General features: G+C 38.0%; 1 protein-coding gene across 14 annotated transcripts in view; it reads left to right on the top strand.

Annotated features, from left to right (window-relative positions):
• Positions 1 to 23,859, top strand: part of EVI5 (ecotropic viral integration site 5) — a 271,149-nt gene that overhangs the window by 107,613 nt on the left and 139,677 nt on the right. For 8 of the 14 annotated variants that reach the window (XM_045367267.3, XM_045367270.3, XM_074001598.1 and 5 more), the window contains 4 exons: positions 5,996 to 6,056; positions 18,154 to 18,207; positions 20,696 to 20,728; positions 21,281 to 21,427. In XM_045367267.3, coding sequence (XP_045223202.1) covers positions 5,996 to 6,056; positions 18,154 to 18,207; positions 20,696 to 20,728; positions 21,281 to 21,427 — 295 coding nt within the window. The remainder of the gene's footprint in view (positions 1 to 5,995; positions 6,057 to 18,153; positions 18,208 to 20,695; positions 20,729 to 21,280; positions 21,428 to 23,859) is intronic. The other 6 variants (XM_074001609.1, XM_074001618.1, XM_065518680.2 and 3 more) reach the window with 2 other exon arrangements.

The following is a 23,859-nucleotide window of genomic DNA, read 5'->3' on the forward strand; positions in this document are numbered from 1 at the left end:
GGTGATCCACCTGCCTCGGCCTCTGAAAGTACTGGGATTACAGGCATGAGCCACCATGACTGGCTGAAGACCTTTGTTTCTAATTGCTAGGGTTAAATTATGACTGCAACAGAAAATCCCTGCTGATATGGAACTTAAATACAGAAGACTGACATAGAACGATATACAGCGTAACATCCATCAGTGAAAGTGCCATGAGGAAAACAAAGCCAGATAAAGGACATGGAGAGATGGGCACTCTTTTAGACCAGGGCATGCAGAGATAGGGCTCACAGGCTGATAAGGTACTATTTGAGCCGACACCAGAGGGAAGTAAGAGTGGGAGTCATGGGATTATCTGGGGGAAGTATATCCTACAGTAAGATAACAGTAAATGTAAAGACTGAGGCAAGAATGTGATTGATACATTCAAGGGATAGAAAACTGGTGAGAGGCTGGGCACAGTGGCTCACACCTATAATCCCAGCACTTTGAGAGGCTGAGGTGGGAGGATCCATTGAGCCCAGGAGTTTGAGACCAGCCTGGGCAACATAGTAAAACCCCATCTCTGCAAAAAATGAAAAGGAAGAAAACCGATGGGACTGGAGTAGCGTAGGCAAATAGGAGTGTGGTGAGCAGTGAGGTCAGAAACATGGTAGGGGGCTGGGGTATTTAAAGCCGTGCCATCTACTGTGGTAGCCATTACCCACATGTGGCTATTTAGTCTAAATATGATTAAAAATTTATTTCATCAGTTATATTTCAAGTGCTAATTAGTCACATATGGCTAATGGCTACTCTGTTGGACAATACAGATCTAGCACGTTTTCGTTACTGTCAAACGTTTTGTTGGTTATTGTCCTCCTCGTGGGCCAGACTTTTTCCACATCTGAAGGGAAGCCAGTAGAGGATTTTGAGAAAAGTGACATGATCTGGTGTTAAAAATTTTACTCTCTGCTGTAATAAAGGTTGGCCAGGTGAAGAGAAGGAGGACATTTTGAGAAGAACGGTAATAAGTACAAAGGCTCAGAGGTTCCTTTACTACATAAAAGTTGTAAGAGTTGAGTCTTAGCCTTTGACTTTTTTTGGTGAATTTTTATGTTGGTTTACTTTTAAACTTATAAAAAAGTTACAAATATAGTACCAGGGATCTGATATACTCTTTACCAAGACTCAGCAATTATTTACATTTCATCCCATTTGCTTTATTATCCTCTCTCCTCCATATGCGTATGTAAATGTAGTGTGTGTGTGTGTGTGTGTGTGTGTGTGTGTATGTATGTGTGTGTATGTATGTAAAATCCATTCCCATTTTGGGGGAGGTCCATTTGAGAGTAAATTTAGATATTGTGCCTTTTACCCATGAATACTTGAATGTGTACTTCCTATGAACAACTACTTTTCTCTCCTTTAACATAAGCCCAGTAGTTAATCAAAACAAGGAAATTATATTAGGTTGGTGCAAAAGTAATTGCAATTTTTGCATTACTTTCAACGGCAAAAACCACAGTTACTTTTCGACCAACCTAATAGATACAATATTATTATCTAATCCACAGTGTATGTTCAGATTTTATCACCAGTTACAATAATATGCTGTATAACTATCTCCCCACCCCTCCATCCAGGGTCCGTTCTAGGATCATGTGTAGGATTTAGGTGTTAATACCTATTTGATTTTCTTTAATCTGACACATTTCCTCAGTCTTTGTGTTTCTGATATATTTAAAGAATGTACAGGCCAATTATTTTGTAGAAAATCTCGAAGTTTGAGTTTTTCTGGAATTTCCCCAGGATTAGATTCAGGTTGTGCATTTTTGGCAGGTATACCCCTGATATTATATCTTCTCGGTTCACCATATGATATATATGATATTGCTTTCTCTCAAAACTGGTAATGTTAGCTTTGGTCACTTGATTAAGGTGATGTCTGCCAGATTTTACTACTGTAAAGTTATTTCCCCTTTTGTAATAGGTAATTTGTGACAGGCTACTTTGAGATTATGTAGTAACCTCTTTCTTTTTTTTTTTTTTTAATTTTTTGAGACGGAGTCTCGCTCTGTCGCCCAGGCTGAAGTGCAGCAGCGCGATCTCGGCTCACTGCAAGCTCCCCCTCCCAGGTTCACACCATTCTCCTGCCTCAGCCTCCCGAGTAGCTGGGACTACAGGTGCCCACCACCACGCCCGGCTGATGTTTTGTATCTTTAGTAGAGATGGGGTTTCACTGTGTTAGCCAGGATGGTCTCGATCTCCTGACCTCATGATCCGCCCGCTTCGCCTCCGAAAGTGCTGGGATTACAGGCGTAAGCCACTGCGCCTGGCCGTAGTAACCTCTTTCTTTACCAAACTTTACCATACCAGTTTTATATCCATTTATGATTTTCCTGCACTCCCTTGTTCTTCATTTATTAATCAGCATTCTACTGTAAGGAAGAGCTTTCCCTTCACCCTCATTTATTTATTCATTTATTTACATCAGTGTGAATTCATGAATTATTTTGTTCAGTGAGCTATAATCCATTACTATTAAATTGTCCCTGCTTTGTCCAGTGGGAACCCTTGCAAGCTGGGTGCATTTTTCTTTGGATATTTTCCCCGTTATTCTTTGGGAATTTCATCTCTTTCGGGCAACAAAATGTTCCAGGTTCCACTTATACCTGCTTGGCTCCTGCGCAGTAATGAGCTATTTCTCCAGAGAGCTTTGATTACTTTTTTGTAAATGTTTGAAATTTAGTCTGAAGGTAATGAGTAACCATGGACACTCTGGGTGTGGCATGATCCAAATCAACATTTTAAGAAAAGATCCCTCTGTTAATAGTGAATAGAAAACATTGAGTTATGAAACTGGCCATAGAAAGAACAATTATGAGTATTTTCTAGTGATTTAGACAAACTATAATGCGGGTCTAAAAGCACTGTCAGTGAAGGGGGAACAAATAACTTTACACTGGAGAAAGTTATTTACACTTCAGCCAGGTGATCAAGGTCAACATCAGTAGTGATGTTCTGTTGATAGTTTGTACCCGTAGTATGAGGTAATGAAAATGGCATTTACTTCTGTGGTCTTCCTCCTGAAAACCCAATAACCCCAGTATAATCATGAGAAAAACATGAGGCAAATCCCATTTGAAGGACATAATGGTCCCATTTGAAGATCACATAATGATAACTACAAAATACCTGACCAGTACTCCTCAAAACTGTCAAGGTTCTCCTCAAAACTGTCATGGGCTTTAGGTAACAGCAATACGTTAATATTGGTTCGTTATTTTTTTTTTTTTTTGAGACGGAGTCTCGCTTTGTCGCCCGGGCTGGAATGTACCATACTACTGTAACATATTAATAATAGGGGAAACTGGGATGGGATACATGGAATATCTGTACTATCTTCACAGTCTTTTTGTAAACAGTACTTTTTTAAAAAAATTAAGTTTATTAAAAAACACTATCAGTGGAGTGAAATAAGTAGGGTTTATTTTTAGGTGTGTAAATGAGTGATGTTTTTACATAATGCGTCATGATAACTACTTCAGAGTAGTCATTTGTGAAGGCTATAAACTTAATAGTGCAGCTGTTCAAAATGTTTTGCAGCTCTTTGGAGTCTTTAATAAATTCTTTCAGCTATCTGATAGTCTTTTAAGACAGTGGTCTCCAGCCTTTTTGGCACTAGGGACTGCTTTCATGGAAAACCATTTATCCACTTATGGAGGCTGCAGGTATGGCTTCAGGTTGAAACTGTTCCACCTCACGTCAGATCATCAGCCATGAGATTCTCATAAGGAGCGCACAACCTAGATCCCCAGCATGCACAATTCACAATAGGGTTTGCACTCCTATGAGAATCTAATGCTGCCACTGATCTGACAGGAGGCGGAGCTCAGGCAGTGATGTTCACTTGCCTGCCGTCCACCTACTGCTGTGTGACCCAGTTCCTAACAGGCCACAGACTGGTATTGGTCCACTGCCCAAGGGTTGAGGACCCCTGTTTTAAGATACACTTTAGTGAGAGACAGAGTAATGTAGCAGTCAAAGCTGTGACCATACAGAAGTTTCTCAAGCTTTCTAAACCTCAGAGTGGGTATAACAACTTATATTAAAAAGTTGTTGTGAGCTAAATGAGATAAGTAATAGATTTCTGTCCTTTGAGGGAGAATTTTATTTTTGAAAGCAGCTATAAGTTATTTGGAGCCTAGTCTGGTTTACATTTGAAGTAAACTTGGTATTAATATTTTTTGTCAAGAGCAAGATAAAAAAATTTGGTGGTACTAATTTTTGTGTGGCCTATACATTTTTATAAAGGTAATTTTAGACTTACAGTAGAATTGCATATCATGCTTACTCTCCTGCAATCAGTGACAGATCACAGAGGTGATATGCCCTTTTCAGTACATCTTTTTTTTTTTTTTTAATGGTTTATCACTTTTGGGGGATTGGGGGGAAGGGTCCCACTCTGTTTCCCAGGCTGGAGTGCAGTGGCTTGATCACTGCTCACTGCAACCTTGACCTCCCCGGCTCAAGCAATCCTCCCACCTCAGCCTCTGAGTACCTGCAACTACAGGCACGCACCCACTGCACCTGGCTAATTTTTGTATTTTTTGTAGAGACTGGGTTTCACCATGTTGCCCAGGCTGGTCTTGAACTCCAGGCCTCAAGCAGTTGGCCCACTTGGGCCCCCCAAAGTGCTGGGATTAGAGACATGATCCACTGTGCCCAGTGTCATGTTTTAAATTATTTTTATTTTTAAATAATTTTGACCTTTATTTTAAATTCGGGGGTACATGCACATATTTATTTCATGGGCATATTGCATGATGCTGAGGTTTGATATATGAATGATCCCATCACCCAGATAGCAAGCATAGTACCCAACGGTTAGTTTTTCAGCCCTTGTCCTCCTCCCTCCCTTCCCCTTCTATTAGTCCTCAGTGTCTGTTGTTCCTATCTTCATGTCCCTGAGTACCCAGTGTTTAGCTCCTAGTTGTGAGGGAGAACATGGGTTTTGATTTTCTGTTCCTGTGTTAATTCACTTAACTCAGTACATCTTAACAGGGATGCATGATGTCAGTATGTATTACTGGTGATGGTAACCTTAATCAGTTCAGGTGCAGTCTGCTAGGATTCTGTACTATAAATTTAGTATTTTCCTTTAACACGAAATATTTTAGGAGTAATAATTTGAGATTATGCTTAAAACTTGCACCCACTAACTTTAGCATCCATTAGTGTTTCCTCCCGCAGTGGTTATTACTGTGGAATTCTAAAGGTGATTTTTATCTTTACCTTGTTCCTCCTATGTCTATTAATTGAAATTCTTCTGTAAGGAAGAGTTGTCCTCTTTCCCTCATTAAAATTTTTAAAGTCACTTTGGGAGGCCGAGACGGGCAGATCACGAGGTCAGATCGAGACCATCCTGGCTAACACGGTGAAACCCCGTCTCTACTAAAAAAATACAAAAAAACTAGCCGGACGAGGTGTCAGGCGCCTGTAGTCCCAGCTACTCAGGAGGCTGAGGCAGGAGAATGGCGTAAACCCGGGAGGCGGAGCTTGCAGTGAGCCAAGATCCGGCCACTGCACTCAAGGCTGGGAGACAGAGCGAGACTCCGTCTCAAAAAAAAAAAAAAAAAAAAAAAGAGTCCATGTTGGTACCAGGATTTTTAAGTTAAGAGCCAGTTGAACCTACAGGTGTGTTTTAATTTGAGGAAAAAGAATAGATGCTTCATTTGTAAGTTTAGAGCTGAATAGAATCGTAAACTCAGTTGTATTTTGTGATTTATACATTTCACTTTCTAAATTTTTTTTTGTGTGATTTTTATTTTTGTCATTTGTAAAGTGAGTTTTTAATAAGAACTTATGAAGCTACATGATTTTTCTCACATCAAATATCTCCAAGTTACAAGCTAGAGGAAACTAAATAAATTGTATTTTATGTTCATATGTATTTTTAAATTTTGTAATTTAATAACTACTTTTGAATGAAAACATTACCTTTAACTCTTTTTTTTTTTTCCTTTCTTAGGCTTGAAAAGGAATACACTACAATAAAAACGAAAGAAATGGAAGAGCAAGTTGAAATTAAAGTAAGCATTTTGGGGCTTTTTAAAGTACTGATTGATTGAAATCAATTATTAGACAGTAGATGTTTAAAGTTTATACTTCTTATATTCATAAATGTGTTTACCATCCTACTAGATTATAGTTAAAAATAGACATTTCAAAAAAGTAGAATAATGCGACTGAAGTGGCTTTCATTCCAGTGTGAAGGAGAGCAAGCTTTTCCCTTTTTCTAGATTTGTTGGTGGCTCATCAGGAGAAAACACTTCCATAGAGAAGATAATTATCATTCCATTTAAGCATGTTTTTTAAAGTTGCAGAGAAGACAATCTGTAATAACACTTTCTATGCTGAGACCAACAAGAGTATAATCTTAGGCAAACATTAAATAGAGCACATATTACACTAGAACTAATTGTGGTTGCTCTGGGGCTACAGAAGCTTTAACTGATTTGACTTTTTCTTCTCTAAGCAAGGGTTATACTTTTGAACTACTTCTCTCCAGAAAATCAAGGAGATTTTCAATTCAAAGGGCATGTGAATACCCTATATGTACCCTAAAAATATAGAATTTGTTCCCTCCTGCCCCCATAAACCAAGGAATTCTTGAGTTGAGGGTCTGTGGCACTCTTGGAGCTGGGACTTGAGAAAAATTGTGTTGCCTTTTATGCTGATATTGTAGGATGGGGATGATAAGTGGAAGCATGAGTCAAAGAGCTTAGTGATTGGCCAATTCAATTTCTAATCTCTTTATTCTCTTCCACCCCCCAAGCCCCTGGAGAAAAGGGTTAAAAGTAAAATAATTTTAATGGAGTGACTCCTTCCTCCCCCCCCCTTTTTTTTTTTTTGAGACAGAGTCTCGCTCTGTCGCCCAGGCTGGAGTGCAGTGGCCGGATCTCAGCTCACTGCAAGCTCCGCCTCCCGGGTTTACGCCATTCTCCTGCCTCAGCCTCCCGAGTAGCTGGGACTACAGGCGCCCGCCACCTCGCCCGGCTAGTTTTTTGTATTTTTTAGTAGAAACAGGGTTTCACCGTGTTAGCCAGGATGGTCTCGATCTCCTGACCTCATGATCAGCCCCTCTGGGCCTCCCAAAGTGCTAGGATTACAGGCTTGAGCCACCGCGCCCGGCCTTCTCCTCCCTTTTTAAACTTCATGTTTGAATGTGTCTGATTTTTGACTTGGACCTGGCAAGACATTATATGACCACCTTATTTTTCTCCTTTTACAAGGGAATGGGTTCTGTTAAACTAACACTCTCTCCTTCCTTGGTCCTACTCAAAAGCCTCTAGGAGACAGTCTCTCCAGTTTTCTTATGTTAACTCTCTCTTACCAACTCTGTCCTCCCTTTTCTAGAGGTTCTATTCCCATTTCTATCACCAAACCTTATCAAATGGAAATAGATACATCCACATTTTTAATATAGAGAGAAAAGACCCATGTGGATGTTTTTCCCTTCTTTTTTTTTTTTTTTTTTTTTTATTCTGTCACCCAACTGCTGCTCTACTATTTGCTTTTCTTTTTTTCTTTTTCTTTTTTTTTTTTTTTTTTGAGATGAAGTCTTGCTGTCTCCCAGGCTGGAGTGCAGTGGCGCGATCTCCGCTCACTGCAAGCTCCACCTCCTGGGTTCACGCCATTCTCCTGCCTCAGCCTCCCGCGTAGCTGGGACTACAGGTGCCCGCCACCACGCCTGGCTAATTTTTTGTATTTTTAGTAGAGATGGGGTTTCGCCGGGTTAGCCAGGATGGTCTCGATCTCCTGACCTTGTGATCCACCCGCCTTGGCCTCCCGAAGTGCTGGGATTACAGGCATGAGCCACCGCGCCTGGCCCTATTTGCTTTTCTTTTAGGTACCATGAATAAGGGTACTTTTACTGAAAGTAAAAAGTATGTCATCATGATGAGTGAGGAGAGAGTATGGGTTTTCACGTACTACAGATATTCGGAACTGCAAATCAAGAATCTGAGGATGGGGAAGCCATCCTGTTCATTTCACCACACTATGTTATTGAAAAAAAAATCACAGTTCTATGGACAATCCTTACTCTTGAAGGGGTTTCTTATAAAATTAAGTACATGAATGTATGAATACCAAAAGGCATTTTCAGAAAACAGATTTTTAGCAGACTTTCACCTATACCTGCAGTCTTTACTTTTCTTTTTTCTCCTTTCCTTTCCTCTCCTCTCCCCTCCCCTTCCCTCCTCCCCACCCCCTCCCCTCCCCTCCCCTCCCCTTCCCTCTGTTACTCAAGCTGGAGTGCAGTGGCACAATCTTGGCTCATTTGCAGCCTTGACATCCCACGTTCAAGCGATCCTCCCACCTCAGCCTTCTAAGTAGCTGGGACTACAGGTGCATGCCACCATGCCCAGCTAATTTTTTGTATTTTTGGTAGAGACAGGGTTTCACCATGTTGCCCAGGCTGGTCTCGAACTCCTGAACTCAGGCAATCCGCCTGCCTTGGCCTCCCAAAGCACTGGGATTACAGGCATGAGCTACCACGCCCAGCCATTTGCAGTATTTTCTATACTTTGTTTTTTGGGGAAAGTTATAGTTCATATTCCTAAAGAAATGCTTTTGAATCTAGCTCCATATGCCTCAGGCAGTTGGCATAAAATTGTCTATAGAGAAGAATCTGGGAAAAAGAGTTTAGAAAGTTAATGGAACACATCAGGTAAATAAAGTGCTGATCTCAAAGGTAGTCTGTTCTCTTTGTATAATATTGTTTCCATGTAATTCTTTCTTACACCATTTTCATCTCTTTCTTCACTCCCCAATTCCACAAAATATAAAAACCAAAACAACTTTTAAATGACTGTAGTTTTTTAAACTTCATATTTAGGGGTGTCTGATTTTTTTTTTCAACCGAATACTTTTTTTTTTTTTTTTATTATACTTTAAGTTCTGGGATACATGTGCAGAGCATGCAGTTTTGTTACATAGGTATACACGTGCCATGGTGGTTTGCTGCACCCATTAATGTGTCATCTACGTTAGGTGTTTCTCCTAATGCTATCCCTCCCCTAGCCCTCCACCCCCTGACAGGCCCCAGTGTGTGATGTTCCCCTCCCCTGTGTTCATGTGTTCTCATTGTTCAGCTCCCACTTATGAGCGAGAACATGTGGTGTTTCGTTTTCTGTTCCTGTGTTAGTTTGCTGAGAATGATGGTTTCCAGCTTCATCCATGTCCCTGCAAAGGACATGAACTCATCCTTTTTTTATGGCTACATAGTATTCCATGGTGTATATGTGCCACATTTTCTTTATCCAGTCTATCATTGATGGGCATTTGGGTTGGTTCCAGGGTGTCTGATTTTTTTGCTTAGACCCTGACAACTCATTCTAATCATGATCAGATGACCACCTTATTTACAATTCATTAACCAGATATAATATTAATTGAGCCTTGCTGTAAAATAGGAAATGCTACTCCTTGTGCACACTCCCTCCCTCCCACAAAAGTCTCTTTTACAAGAGAATGGGTTCTAGTTGTAAACTAGTACTTTCGTGCTTTGGTTCTTTTTAAAAGTCCATGGGAAGATAGTTTTGTGCCATTATTTTTACAGGCCATTGGTATGATCATCAAATTGTTTGATGTTTTGATATAGAAGTATAAAATCAGCCTTTGGTGTTGTGAAATGTGTTTATAAGGTCTCTATTGTTTTTACTTTAATTTAATTATAAGACCTTTGGGGTGATGACCTTCTATTCTAAGAACCATATCTGTCAGTGAGCCTCCTGGTTAAGACGCGACTTTTAAATATTTTTTTCACCTCTTCCCTTAAAGTGTTATAGGAAGATTTTGATAATAATGTCTTCATATGGAGAAGCTTAAATTTTGCTGTGTGAAATTTTTTGTTAATAGAAGCATCTTTATCAGTATCTTCTTCCAGTCTATTGATGTTCTGCCTGATGGGGAAGAGGTAAGAAGTATTAAAATTCTAGTTTGGCCAGGCACGGTGGCTCACACCTGTAATCCTAGCACTTTGGGAGGCCGAGGCAGGCGGATCACTTGAGCCCAGGAGTTTGAGACCAGCCTGGACAACATAGCAAGACCCATCTCAATTTTAAAAAAGAAAAACATTATAAAAATAAAATTCTAACTTATATTAGGATAACCCGCAAATCTTTAAAAAGGAAAAAAACTTTGATTCAGATAGACATACGAACAGATAATCTAATTTTTATGTTTAAATTTGTGCTTCGGGATGCAGAGATCTAAAGCCATATAAAGGGAAGTATGAGAAATTCTGGCCGGTTTTTAGTCAAAAGTTAAGTATTTTTCTTGTTTAAAAACTATGGTACATTTCAGATATGCTGAAAGCCAGAAAATAATATAAAAGTGCTCACATATTCACTGCCTGGCATAAAAAAGAAAAAAAAAAAAAGAAAAAAAAAAAAGAGAAGTATTATCTAAGTTGCCCAGGAATTACATTTTGACAATCAATGTGAAGTATTAGAAATGAAGCTTACTTAGCCCTTAATATATGATGGGTCACTTACATGCATTATTTTCCCTTATTCTTAGAACAGAATTATTAAAGGGTTCTTATCCCTACCTGTGAAGAAATTAGGCTTCAGAAAGCTCAAATAATATGCCAGTGGTCACACTGCGAGGAAACAGAGTCAAGGATTTGAAGTCTGATTGGTGTTATTCTAAGGCCCATGTGTAGTCTTCAGTATATACATGGTGCTACTGCTGCTTTCCCAGAGAGACTTTGATGTATTTGTGATGTAAGATTTGGATGCCCATTTTTCTCTGGCGTATCAAACTTTTCATTAAAAAACTAATGGCTATGTAATAATATCCAAGGGAGGTATGCTAACCTGATTTATTCAATAACACTTCATTTAACAGATAATTTATAGTGCCTACTAGATGCCCAAGCACTGTTCTAGGCACTTGAAATGTGGCTATGAAGTAGACCATATTCTGTCCTCATGGAGGTTATATTTTAATATGGAAAAAACAATAAACAGAAAAGTCAAATGTACAGTATTTCGGATGATGATTAAGTGTTAAGGAGAAAAAATAACCTCAGGGAGGGGGAATGTAAAACGATAGTGTTTGGGTAGAAAATTTAGAGAAGTTAACCAGGTGATTTTTGAAAAAAGACCTGAAGGAAGTGATGGGGCTAGATATGTGACTATCTGGAAGAAGGGCAGAACCTATTCAGGAGTGTGCCTGGTGACGAACAGTAAAGTGGCATTGTGGATGGGACAGCATGAATGATGAGAAAAGTGGTAGGAAGTAAGATGGAGCAGGTTGTAGACAATGTAAGGTGTTGTCGACAGTGGTAAGGAGTTTGACTTTTACTCTGGTTGGATGGCAGTTTTCAGTAGAGAAGGACAAAATGTGATTTAAGTTCAGTTGATCCTTCTGGTTGCTGTGTTGAGAGTAAATTGCAGGGGTTGAGAGCAGTTCTGATGAAGGCTGATGTGGTAATACAGACAAAAGATGATGGTGGGCCAGGCGTGCCTACCATCAGGGTGGCTTATGCTTGTAATCCCAGCACTTAGGGAGGCCAAGGTGGGCGATTCCTTGAGCTCAGGAGTTCAAGACCAGCCTGGGCAACATAGTGGGCCCCTGTCTCTACAAAATTTTTTTTTCAAATTAGCCAGGTGTGGTGGTGCATGCCTGTAGTCCTAGCTACTCAGGAGGTGGAGGCAGGAGGATCACTAGAACCTGGGAAGCTGAGGCTGCAGTGAGCTGTGATCATGCCACTGCATTCCTTCCTGCATGACAGAGTGAGACCCTGTCTTAAAAAAAAAAAAAAAAAAAAAAAAAAGATGGTGGTGGCTTGGACTGAGGTAAGAAGTAATTGGATTCTGAATAGATTTTAAATATAAAGTGGACAGCTAGAATGTAGAGATGTGTGAGGAGGAGGAATCGAGCCTTGTGGTCTGAGCAGGTAGATAAATGGTGTTCCTGTTACCTGAGATGGGAAAGACTACAGGAGGATTTAGTTTAGTGGGGATACCAGGAGCCCAATTTTGGATATTTTGGGAATGAGATGCCTAGGAGATGTCCAGTTAGCTTCTTAAATATTCAGATCTGAAATTACGAGAAGCAAAGCTCAAAATATAAATTTGGCAGTTATTGGCAGTTATTCATGGTATTGAAAGCCATGAGAATGGGTGAGATTATTTGGGAAATGAGTGTAGATAAAATAGAGAAGAGTTCAAGAATTGAGCCTGAGAATAAACCAGCATTTAAAGATGAGGAAGACAAGTAGAAAGTAGCAAAGTAGGAGAAAACCAGGTAGGTATAGTTCCTAGAAGCCAAGGGACAGTGAGAAAGAGAGAAGGATTTACCATGTCAAATACTGAAGATAGTTTTTGCGAAATGAGGATAGAGAAACAGCCATTGCATTTTTCAGCATGATTATAATTTATCCTAGAAACAAGTGGAGCAGAATGGTAGGTACTAAAACCTAATTGGAATAGAAGTAGAAAAATTAGAGGTATTTTTCAAGGAATTTGCTATAAGGATGAAAGAAATGGGACAGTAGCTAGAGAGGGTAATTATGTTGAATTTTTTGTTTCTGTTTTCTATTTTTTTTTTTTTTTTAAGATAGGAGAAATAACTACATGCTTTTACGGTGATAATCAAGTAGGAAAAATTGATCATTATGAATGGGGGATAATCACTGGAGTCAGGAGGATATGGAATTTAGTGCAAAGCTAGGAGATGTTACTTAGTATGCTAGCATGAATAGTTAATCCACAGTAACAGGAAATCAAAATATATGGACAAAAATGCAGTTAAGATATAGGATGTGGTTTTGGGAGCTTGTGAAATTCTCTTCTAATTGCCTCAGTTTTTTTCAGTGAAGTCATAGGCAAAATTATCAACTGAGAGACAATGGATTGGAGAGTTGCTGGTTTGGAGAGAGAGGAATAGGTGTGAAATAGTGATTTAGGGGGATAGAAGGACATTATTATTGCTAAGAACCATTTTGAATTTACTGATCAGTAATTTAAATAAACATCATGGTTTTGTTTTTCTTGGGTCATATTTACTGGCATAGGTATAGGCTCAAAACTGTCGAGAGTTGATCCAGAGTAGTGTTTTTTCCAGGCAGGTATACTACAAAGGGAGAGAAGGGCAAGGGGGCTTAAAAGCAAGGGAGGTGTATAATGATTGCAAATTAAACTTTGTCAAGAAGGAAGAGAGAACATCAAAGATTGAGGGACAGTGAAAAGTTGTTGGGATCACTAGATTGTCTCAGTGAGAACAATTGTTGGGGTTGGGTTACTTTGTAAACTGAGTAAGCTGGAAAGAATAGGAAATGGTGATTGAAGAGTGGGTTATTTGAAACGAGATTATCCTATTTCAGGATATTAAGGTTGCTTTTAGTTTTTCATTATTTAATGCTAATGGCTAACATCTTTGTATATAACAAGGTTTTTTGTCTCTTATTATTATTTCCATAGCCAGTTGTAAAAAGTAGATTTAATAAGTTATAGGATATTAGCACTTTAAAGACTTTTACTGTGTAGTATATAAATTTCCTAAAGAATGTGTCCATGGTATGTTTGTCTTAGCAACAAGTTTCCATTTCATGACTACTTTGCCAACACTAAGTATTTCATTCTTACTCTCACTTTTAGTCCTCTTTTTTTCTAATTTGGTAGGTCAAAATATTGTCTCTATTTTCTTTTTCAGTGTACAAGACAAACATTTTTATGTAGCTGTATCTAGGTATCTTCCTCTTTGTGGTTTTCACTTTAAAGTTTAGGAAGCACTCTATTCTAGAAAATGTGAGGAAGATATTGAAGAATTATTGAGAATCAATCAGGTGGTAGATTTTAGTTATTAACTTTTCTATGTATTATCAATAAACAGTTCAAAAATATCCTGGAAGAAGAAGTTCCATTTGAAATAAAAATAAAAGTATATCCAGGAGTAACCTAAATGAAAAATAGAACAGGACCTAACAAACACTGGAAAACTTTACACACAGACATTTTAAAAAGAAAACTAAAGATAGACAAAAATAGCTCCATGTTATATAAAGATATGAATTTCCCAGTGATTTTTTTTTTTTTTTTTTTTGAGACAGAGCCTTGCTCTGTCACCCAGGCTGGAGTGCAGTGGTACGGTCTTGGCTCACTGCAACCTTCACCTCCCGGATTCAAGCGGTTCTCCTGCCTCAGCCTCCTAAGTAGCTGGGATTACAGGCATGCGCCACCACGCCAGGCTGATTTTTGTATTTTTAGTAGAGACAGTGTTTCACCATGTTGACCAGGCTGGTCTCGAACTTCTGGCCTCAAGTGATACACCTGCCTTGGCCTCCCAAAGTTCTGGGATTACAGCTGTAAACCATTGTACCTGGCCCTCAAATTCAGTGAAATTTAATTCCTTGTAAAATTCCAGAGCAATAAAAAACTTAAGAATAATTTAAAAAATAGACAAAAGTAGTAAAATAATATTCACGCCTAACTTCAAAAATATTGTGGGCAGTGCTTATCATTGAATATTTGGCATATATTAGTTGCTATGCTATCTCATTTAATTTTTCATTTCCCTATAGGTTTTATTACTCTGATTTCTGGATGAAGAAATGGAGATTCTAAAACATTGAATGTCATATACAAGTGTTAATTGTAGAATGAGAATTTGAACTTAAATCTGCCTAACTTCAAAACCTAGTCTCTTAACTACTTTAATATACTAGTATTTGAGGTTTGGGAATAATAAACAAATATAAGAATGGGGGATATTAGCTCTACCAGGTATTAAAACAGATTGCAAAGCTATAATTACCAAAATACTGTTATATTCGGTTAAAAAAAAATACAGTAACACTTGAAACTTAAAAGTAACCCTGAGGCCAGGCACAGGGCTCATGCCTGTAATCCCAGCACTTTGGGAGGCCGAGGCGGGTGAATCACAAGATCGAGACCACCCTGGCTAACATGGTGAAACCCCGTCTGTACTAAAAATTCAAAAAATCAGCCGGGTGTGGTGGCGGGCATCTGTAGTCCCAGCTACTCGGGAGGCTGAGGCAGGAGAATGGCGTGAACCCGGGAGGCGAAGTTTGCAATGAGCCAAGATCATGCCACTGTACTCTAGCCTGGGTGACAGAGCGAGACTCCGTCTCAAAAAAAATAAAATAAACAAACAAAAAAAACACTTAAAAAAAAAAAAACCCTGAAATGGTCTGTATTAACTGAAAAAGTCTATTCTATTGATCAATTCCTGATGTAAATGTTATACAAATGAGGAAGTGGTAATTTATTTTTAAATGGTGTTAAGCATTTGGTTAGTTGCCTGTGGAAGAAAATCAATTTAGATTTTTATTTATAATGAAATAGATTTCAGAAGCCTTAAAGCGGGTTGGGGAAGGAAATCCAGATGAGTGTTTTCAGTTCTAAATTTTATTTTAGCATGATTTCTGTCATAACTTCGTTCACTCAGTTGTCTGGTGGGAACTTAGTTTTCTGAGTCTTTTGAGATAAAACATTACCTTTTGTTGATGTAGTATGATTGAGAACATGGTGAGAATCCCATTTATTTCTTTGACTCTCTAGAGTTTAGCAGCATTTAATAATTGCTTATTTGTGTAGACCACTATGCTGCACACAGTAGGAGGAGCCAAGCCATGAGAACATTTTCTACTTCTCAAGCTATTATTTTGTCTGAGATTAGTTATTAACTTTCCTATATATCATAATGTCCATTTCAGATCATCTGAATTGTAGTGAATAGAACAGGGAATCTAATTTGCAAAGTATCTTTGTAATAACTCTAAGATTTGTTTCAATTTGTGATCCACTTAATAAGATGCAGTAGTTCATAGAGCCTCTCATTTCCCTGCCCTAAGACTTTATATGTTATAATAAACCATATTTAAGCGTTTACTAGCAAAATAATAGGTTGAATTGATGGAAGAATTTTCTGAGACAGACATTTTTCAGCAGAAATTTATAGGAAGGTGGGGCTGGAAAAAGGCTTGATTGAGTTCTGGAACAAATTGGTACAAAAATGTAAGTGATTACCTTGAGGCCGGGCGCAGTGGCTCATGCCTGTAAACCCAGCATTTTGGGAGGCTGAGGCGGGCAGATCACGAGGTCAGGAGATCGAGACCGTCCTGGCTAATGCGGTGAAACCCCGTCTGTACTAAAAATACAAAAAATTAGCTGAGCATCGTGGCATGCGCCTGTAGTTCCAGCTACTCAGGAGACTGAGTCAGGAGATTCGCTTGAACCCGGGAGGCAGAGGTTGCAGTGAGCTGAGATCGCACCACTGCATTCCAGCCTGGGTGACAGAGCAAGACTCTGTCTCAAAAAAAAAAAAAAAAAGCAATTACCTTGAAACTGAAATTTGAGTGATGGCAGAATGAAGGGACAACATCTGAGGAATTTGAAAATGAAAAAGATAACTTCTAAAGGGGATTAATAAGCAATTATATTGGTGGATATGCAAAAATAACTTTTTAAAAATGTAGAGTGACTTGGACTTAATACTTGATGACAGTAATTAGACAACTTTTTGGGAACCAGGCATTGAATAATTAGGTAAAGTGTTTCTTTAAAAAATCTGGTTTTACTTTTTGAACTATGAGAAAGTGCTAGTAATTGGAGCTGTTTTCTCAGAAAAAATTAATAAATTATTTGTATTTTCAGAATTTTGCAACTCGTCATCTATACTATATTATAAATGGAGACTGTTGAAGTCTAAATGGGCATTTTTAAAAAAATTTGAGACAAGATCTTGCTCTGTTGCCCAGGATGGAGTGCTGTAATGTGATACTGGCTCACTGCAACCTCCACCTCCAGGGCTGAGGCCATCCTCACCCGAGCCTCCTGAGTAGCTAGGACTACAAGCACATGCCCCTATGCCCAGCTAATTTTCATATTTTTTGTAGAGACAGGGTTTTGCCATGTTGTCCAGGCTGGTCTTGAACTCAAGCTCAGGTGATCCACCTGCCTTTGGCCTCCCAAAGTGGATTACAGGTGTGAGCCACTGAGCCAGGCCCTAAATGGAAAATTTGATGTTTAGCCTATGAATGTGCGTTTTTTATATCTCCTGTGTCTTCATTCAACTGACATTTGAATATTGATTATATAGGTAGGCTCTGTTGGAGGTAGGCAAGTTAGAATCTTTTCTAATGAGGATGTTAAAACACATAAGAAAATATTTGATTGTGAGTCATTATGGTAAGTATAGAAACGAAACAGCTTATTTCTGTATGTACTGTAGGGTGTATTTTAAATTTAATCACAGCTGGAATGATGAATATGATTTTTCCTTTGCCGTGGTGTATTTATTTCTCTTTATCTCTTTCCTTTCCTTTTCCTTTTTCCTTTCCTTTCCTTCTCCCCTCCCTTTCCCTCCCTTCCCCTCCCCTTCCTTCTCCACCCCTCCCCTCCCCTCCCCTCCCCTCCCCTCCCCTCCTTTCCCCTCCCCTCCCCTCCCCTCCCTTCCCCTCCCTTCCCCTCCCTTCTCCTCCCCTCCCCTCCCCTCCCCTCCCCTCCCCTCCCCTCCCCTCCCTTTTTTGGACACAGGGTTTCACTCTATCACCCAGGCTGGAGTACAGTGGTCCAATCTCAGCTCACTACAACCTCCGCCGCCCCCACCTCAGCCCCCACCTCCCAGCCTCCCACCTCAGCCTCCCAGGTAGCTGGGACGACAGACTTGCACCACCATTCCTGGCTAAATTGTGTGTGTGTGTGTATGTGCGTGTGTGCATGTGTGCGTGTGTTTGTGTGTGTGTGTGTGTTTCATAAAGACAAGGTTTCACCCTGTTGCCCAGGCTCATCACCACCATTCCTGGCTAAAGTGTGTGTGTGTGTGTGTGTGTGTGTGTGTGTGTGTGTGTGTGTGTGTGTGTGTAGTTTTCAGAGACGAGTTTTCACCATGTTGCTCAGGCTCATCTGGAACTCCTGAACTCAAGCCATCTGCCCGCCTTGGCCTCCCAAAGAGCTGGGATTACAGGCGTGAACCATGGTGCCCTGCCTTCTGTGTACTTCTTACTCTGAGTCTTTGACATTTGATAATGTAATCATCCCTTAGACTCCTTTCTTATTTATAAAAGGTAGTACGTTTTCAGGACTGTGATTTAGGAATCTTTTTTTTCCTCTCAAAAATGCTTGCAAATAAAACATTTTTTTTTCTTGGCAGAGGTTACGCACAGAAAATAGACTTTTAAAACAGCGCATCGAGACATTAGAAAAAGTAAGTGACTACTTATGCAAGCTTCTGTTGAATGCCTAGTGTTTTTTCTGTATATTTATTAAAAATCCTCAAAAATTCTGGCACATGTCTCCTATGTTGTAGTATTGAATGCTTAGCTTGCTTACCTTACTATTTAGCCAGATAACTTGTTACTAATAAAAAATTGATCAGTTGTAGTGGTTCTTAAACTTTAATATTCAAGTTTTAACTGAGATTAAGAGTAACATATTGATACTATTTGTTTTCTTTACACATAATTTCTAAAAAGTATGTTCTTTTAGAATTTAGTTGGGAGTCCATTCTAATATAGCATTTTAAAGATGAGTTTCAAATGTTGCCCTGGACTTTCTAGCATATTGAACGTGGCGGTGATTCCTTTAAGGCCTAGGATTGCTTTTAGTTGAAGTGACTGACTGCTTCCTTACATAAAAATTCACTCTTATATTGATTTTCAACACAAAGGAATTGTGCATAAACTTTTAGTTCTTATAATTATTTTGGTATCTACTTGTTACATTTTCTGTTTTATACAGAATAACTGGGCAAATATGGAAATTTTGCATTATTTTTCATACTGTGCTTCTGATGAAAAATCTTTTGTAGTCATTTCAGATGCTATAAGAATGAATTGAGTAGTAAAAGTATGGTTTAAGAATTTCGTTTTATTAAAAGAAAGACATCTGAATTCACACTCTTTTGGTACTTTTTTCTTATTTTATTTTTTTGAGACAGAGTCTCGCTTTGTTGCCCAGGCTGGAGTGCAGTGGCTCAATCGTGGCTCACTGCAAGCTCCGCCTCCCAGGTTCAAGCGATTCTCCTGCCTCAGCCTCCCAAGTAGCTGGGATTACAGGCGTGCGCCACCACACCTAGCTAATTTTTGTATTTTTAGTAGAGACGGGGTTTCACCATGTTGGCCAGGAATGGTCTTGATCTCCTGACCTTGTGATCTGCCTGCCTCGGCCTCCCAAAGTGCTGGGATTACAAGCATGAGCCACCATGCCTGACCACTTTTTTCTTTCTTTAACTAGAGATGAGATTAAGTAGATTTAAACATACCCCTCATCATATTGCCAAGGATCTTAAAATCTTCCCTGAAAATCTACAGATAAATATTCAAGAAATAAATAAATGGAAATATGAATATTTTGTAGTATTTGTCATTGGTTTGAAAAGTTTTGATGATTTCATATTAAATAGAAGTGCATAATAAGGACAGGATATTTATTACATGTCTGCCTTTGTTGGATAATAATTGCAGATACATCATATTAAGTCAAAAATAGTTTCCCTGTTTTTCTGTCATCATGTTAGGGTTGCTATGAGAATAATTCTACTTTTGGTGACTCCACAGGAAGATTGAGCTTGCTTTTAAGTTGTTTTAATTATATACTCTTTTTTCCCACTAAATATCTAGCTTACAATCAAATATGCGCGTCGTCTTGGTGTTTTTGTTTTTGTTTTTTTTTTAATCTTTGGAGTAAGACGTTTAAACCGGGAAAGCATTATAGTATTTCATCGAACCTTCGGAATGATAACAAGGCTGTAAGAAAATGTTAAGTTTGGATTTTGCTTCTAGAAAATTAAGTTCCTTTTTTTATTGGCTTAGATGGCCCAGGTGTGTCACTTAGCACTTAGAATTCTATAAATACTATGTATCAATTGAATTCTGTAATAAAAAGGTATACTTTCTCAGTTATTGCTAACGTTTAAGTTTAGCTCATTAATTTTATTTGTCATATTTTCCTTGCTTTGTTTCTTTGAAAGTTGCTGTTGTACAAATTGCTGTCACACTTTTTAAGTGGAATTGCTTACTCAAATTCCTTCTCCCTTTCATATAAGTGGGTTGACAATATGGATTAAGTCTAAAAGATGTAAATACATCAAGAAGAAGAAGAAATATTTGGCTGAGTGCAGTGGCTCACGCCTATGATCCCCACACTTTGGGAGGCTGAGGCAGGAGGATTGCGTAAGGCCAGGAGTTCAAGACTGGCCTGGGTAACATGGCTAGACTGTATCTCTACAAAAAATTTTAAAACTAGCTGGGCATGGTGGCACACACCTGTAGTCCTAGCTGCTGAGGAGGCTGAAGCAGAAGGATAAACTCCTTGAGCCGAGGAGTTGGTGGTTACAATGAGCTATGTGATCATACCATTGCATTCTAGCTTGGGTGAGACCCTGTCTCTATTAAACAAACAAACAAACAAACAGAAAACTGTGCTTGTTGCAGGTAATGAAAAACCGCTTGGACTTTGTGTTTGGTATCTTCAGGAAACACATGATTTTCAACCACCTATCCTTGTTTTTGTATATTTTTCTTAAGGTTTAAAAATAAAAACACATTCAGTAAAAAATGGTTTTAAAATTTAAATGTCCATTTCAATTAGCAATGAAAAGTAGATGGAATTTGCATATATTTGTTTCTTTTTTCCTAATTTTATCACTTTTATTTCTTTCTCTTATATTTCTATCTGAATTTTTCCTTTTGTAGGAAAGTGCTTCCTTGGCAGATAGATTGATACAGGTATAGTTTTTGTTTTGTTTTAGTTCTTTTAAACATCTTCTCTAACTTCTAAGGAAAGTCCTAAACCTCAAAATTCATATTTTAATGCATGCAATTTTACATGCGTTTTTCTAGAAATAATTTTTTGGGTGGTGTATGTGGGTATAAATTTAATTTTTTATAACAAAGTGTTATCTTGTTTTATTTTTGCACGTTTTAAAGCTAACCTTATTTTTTTAAGTATTTATTTCAAAGTGGCAATAAGTGGATTCTGTGAAATTAACTACTATTCATTGAAAATTTTAGTCCTGCATGTACAACTCAGTAATATTGCATGAATTAAATTGTTATTGACTGAAAGAAGAATTGTTCTTGTCAGGTGAAATTTTCATTTAGTTTCCCAAAATTTGCTGGAGCAATAACAAGCTGCTAGCTAATGATTACCTAGGCTGTTCTATTCGCTGAGGTGACTTTTTTTTTTAACATGTCAAAGTAAATAACTAAACCTCACAAAGGCAGTCTTTCTTGAATCTATCCTAAATTGCTTTACACACAAAAAAATTATGTCCTAAGGGACAAGTGACAAGAGCCCAGGAGGCTGAGGAAAACTACCTCATAAAACGGGAGTTGGCCACCATCAAACAGCAGAGTGATGAGGCCAGTGCTAAGCTGGAGCAAGCTGAAAATACCATCAGGAAGCTCCAGCACCAACAACAATGGGTAAGGAGTCTGGTAGTGCTTTTCTCACCTTTCTCATCCCCCTTCCTTTCAATCATTTTTTTTTTTCTCATAGCACAGATTCTGTGCTGTTGTTTTAAATAACTTTGTTTTCAACTTTAATTGAACTTTTAAATTATACAATTTTATGTTCTGTGATATTTAGGGGTCTTATTGTGGCCTAAGGACTCCTGTTCTAATTTTTTTTCTGTCTACATAGTTTTGTTAGAAATAGGTAATATTTTCTTTCCTTACACTGTGTTTTAAGTAATGGTAAATAAGCAGTGTATGTCAGAATTGCTTTTAAGTTTTTAGAAATCTGTTTTCCTAATAGCTGTCATTTTGCTAACAGTAATTTTTAAATCCCAACTTCAGCTAGTTTTTGTTCATTGTGCAGATGAAATATTACCCAACACGCAGAATATATGTGGTTATCTCATTTAAAGCTTCGGCAATGTGGCAATTTGTGTCTTACGAAATACTGTTGCTTAGACTTCCTACATCAAGACATTGAATTATGGGTTAAGGTGTATGCCTTTATTTCAGAGGGAGAGAAGTTGCAAAGATGAAAAAGATTAACCCTTTAAAAATTATCTTAATTAACCTAGAGTGTGTTTCTAATTATCTTAATCAACCTAGGGTATGTACGAAACAACTACTAATTGTACATCTAGCCTCAGGTATCTTTTGCAGCTTAGACATTTTCCATTGGCAAATTCAGACTAGGGTGATCTTAATCAGGAATATGAGGGTAAAAGAAAAGCCAACTGTTTATCTTTGAAAACATATTATTTGTTGTTTCAGTTTTCTATCCTCAGGTAGGCACTACATTGTAATAAGTAAGCAGAAAAAGTTGTGTTAATCCTAGAACTCTATGCAGATCTGGAAGGCAAATAGAGTGACTGCAGAGTAGGACATTCTTTTTATTCAGTAAAATTAAGACACAGCATCATCATCTCAGTACAGAAAAATCAGAAAACCAAAAGCAAAAAGAAAAATTGGCAATTGAAGGAGCCATAAACGTCTTTTTTTTTTTTTCTGTTATTGAAGATTGCTAAGAAAAATGAATAGGAGAGTGATAAAATGATACTAAAAAGAAGGGAACTCATATTTTGCTCCACTTTTGTATGAAATGTCAATAATATCAAAGCATTCAAAAGAAAAAACAATTGTGGAATTATGTTAGGAATTTACCTGAAATAAGTCACTTCAATGTGATTTTTTAAAGAAAACTAAGTATTGTTTGCATTTAGCATAAGCTACAGTCATAATACATTAGAATCATGAATTAAACTTTTTACATTGTTTTTCAAATATTGAGACCAATTGATAGATGTATATCAAAGGGATAGAATGCTGGTTGATAGTAAAAAATTTAACTTGGTAAGCAAACATAGCCAGAATAAAATGAATGAGCATATTACTGATAGAAAGTGAACATCTGTTGCTCAGTGTTTTGATTATAGCCTTCCCTAATATAACCTTATGAATTCTTCAAAGTTTCAGAATAAGGGTTTTAAATCTGTATTCCAGCAGGAGGTATTGAGTTACCAATATAAGCATCCACCACCACCACTCCCTACTGCCAAATAGTGGCAATTTATATGATATAAAGAGCTTTGGATTTTATTTATGGAACTAGATTCTAGTCCTGTTTTGCCAACTGTGTGATCTTGTATACTCAAAGACAGTTTGTGTGTGTGTGTGTGTGTGTGTGTGTGTGTGTGTGTGTGTGTGTGTGTGTTTTCCCCTAAATGATTAAATAGGGCTAGACCTTCTCAGGTCTCTCTCTTTCACTTTTAAAATTAACTTTATTAAAGTATAATTTACATGTAATAAAATTAATCAAATGTAAGTATGAAGCTTGATGTGTTGGAAATGTGTGTAGTTATGAAACACTACCGCAGTCAAAACAAGTAATATGTCTATCATTCCCTTTATGGTTCACCACCCCCCAACCCCAGCAACTTGTCTGCTTTCTTTCACTATAGTTTTACCTCTTCTAGAATTTCAAATAAGTGGAGTTGTAAGGTATGTGACTTTTATGTCTGGCTTCTTTCACTTAGCATATCTATTTACTTTTTTGATGATTTTTGAAAGTTTTATTTTTAATTGACACATCAAATCAGAGTAATTAGCTAACACATTGATTGCCTCAAACATTTATTTCTTTGTGGTGAGAATATTCAAAATCCACTCTTCTAGCTATTTTCAAATATACATTATTGTTAACTATAGTCACTCTACTGTGCAATGTAACACCAGAATTTATTATTCCTATCTAACTGTAACTTCGTACCTGTCGACCATTCTCTTCCCATCATCATATTCCCAATCCCCTCCCTAGTCCCTAGTAACCACTATTCTATTCTGTTTCTGTGAGATCAGCTTTTTTAGATTCCACATATGAGTGAGATCATGTGGTATTTGTCTTT

This window comes from Macaca fascicularis, chromosome 1, assembly GCF_037993035.2.
Source record: "Macaca fascicularis isolate 582-1 chromosome 1, T2T-MFA8v1.1".
Classification (NCBI taxonomy): domain Eukaryota; kingdom Metazoa; phylum Chordata; class Mammalia; order Primates; family Cercopithecidae; genus Macaca; species Macaca fascicularis.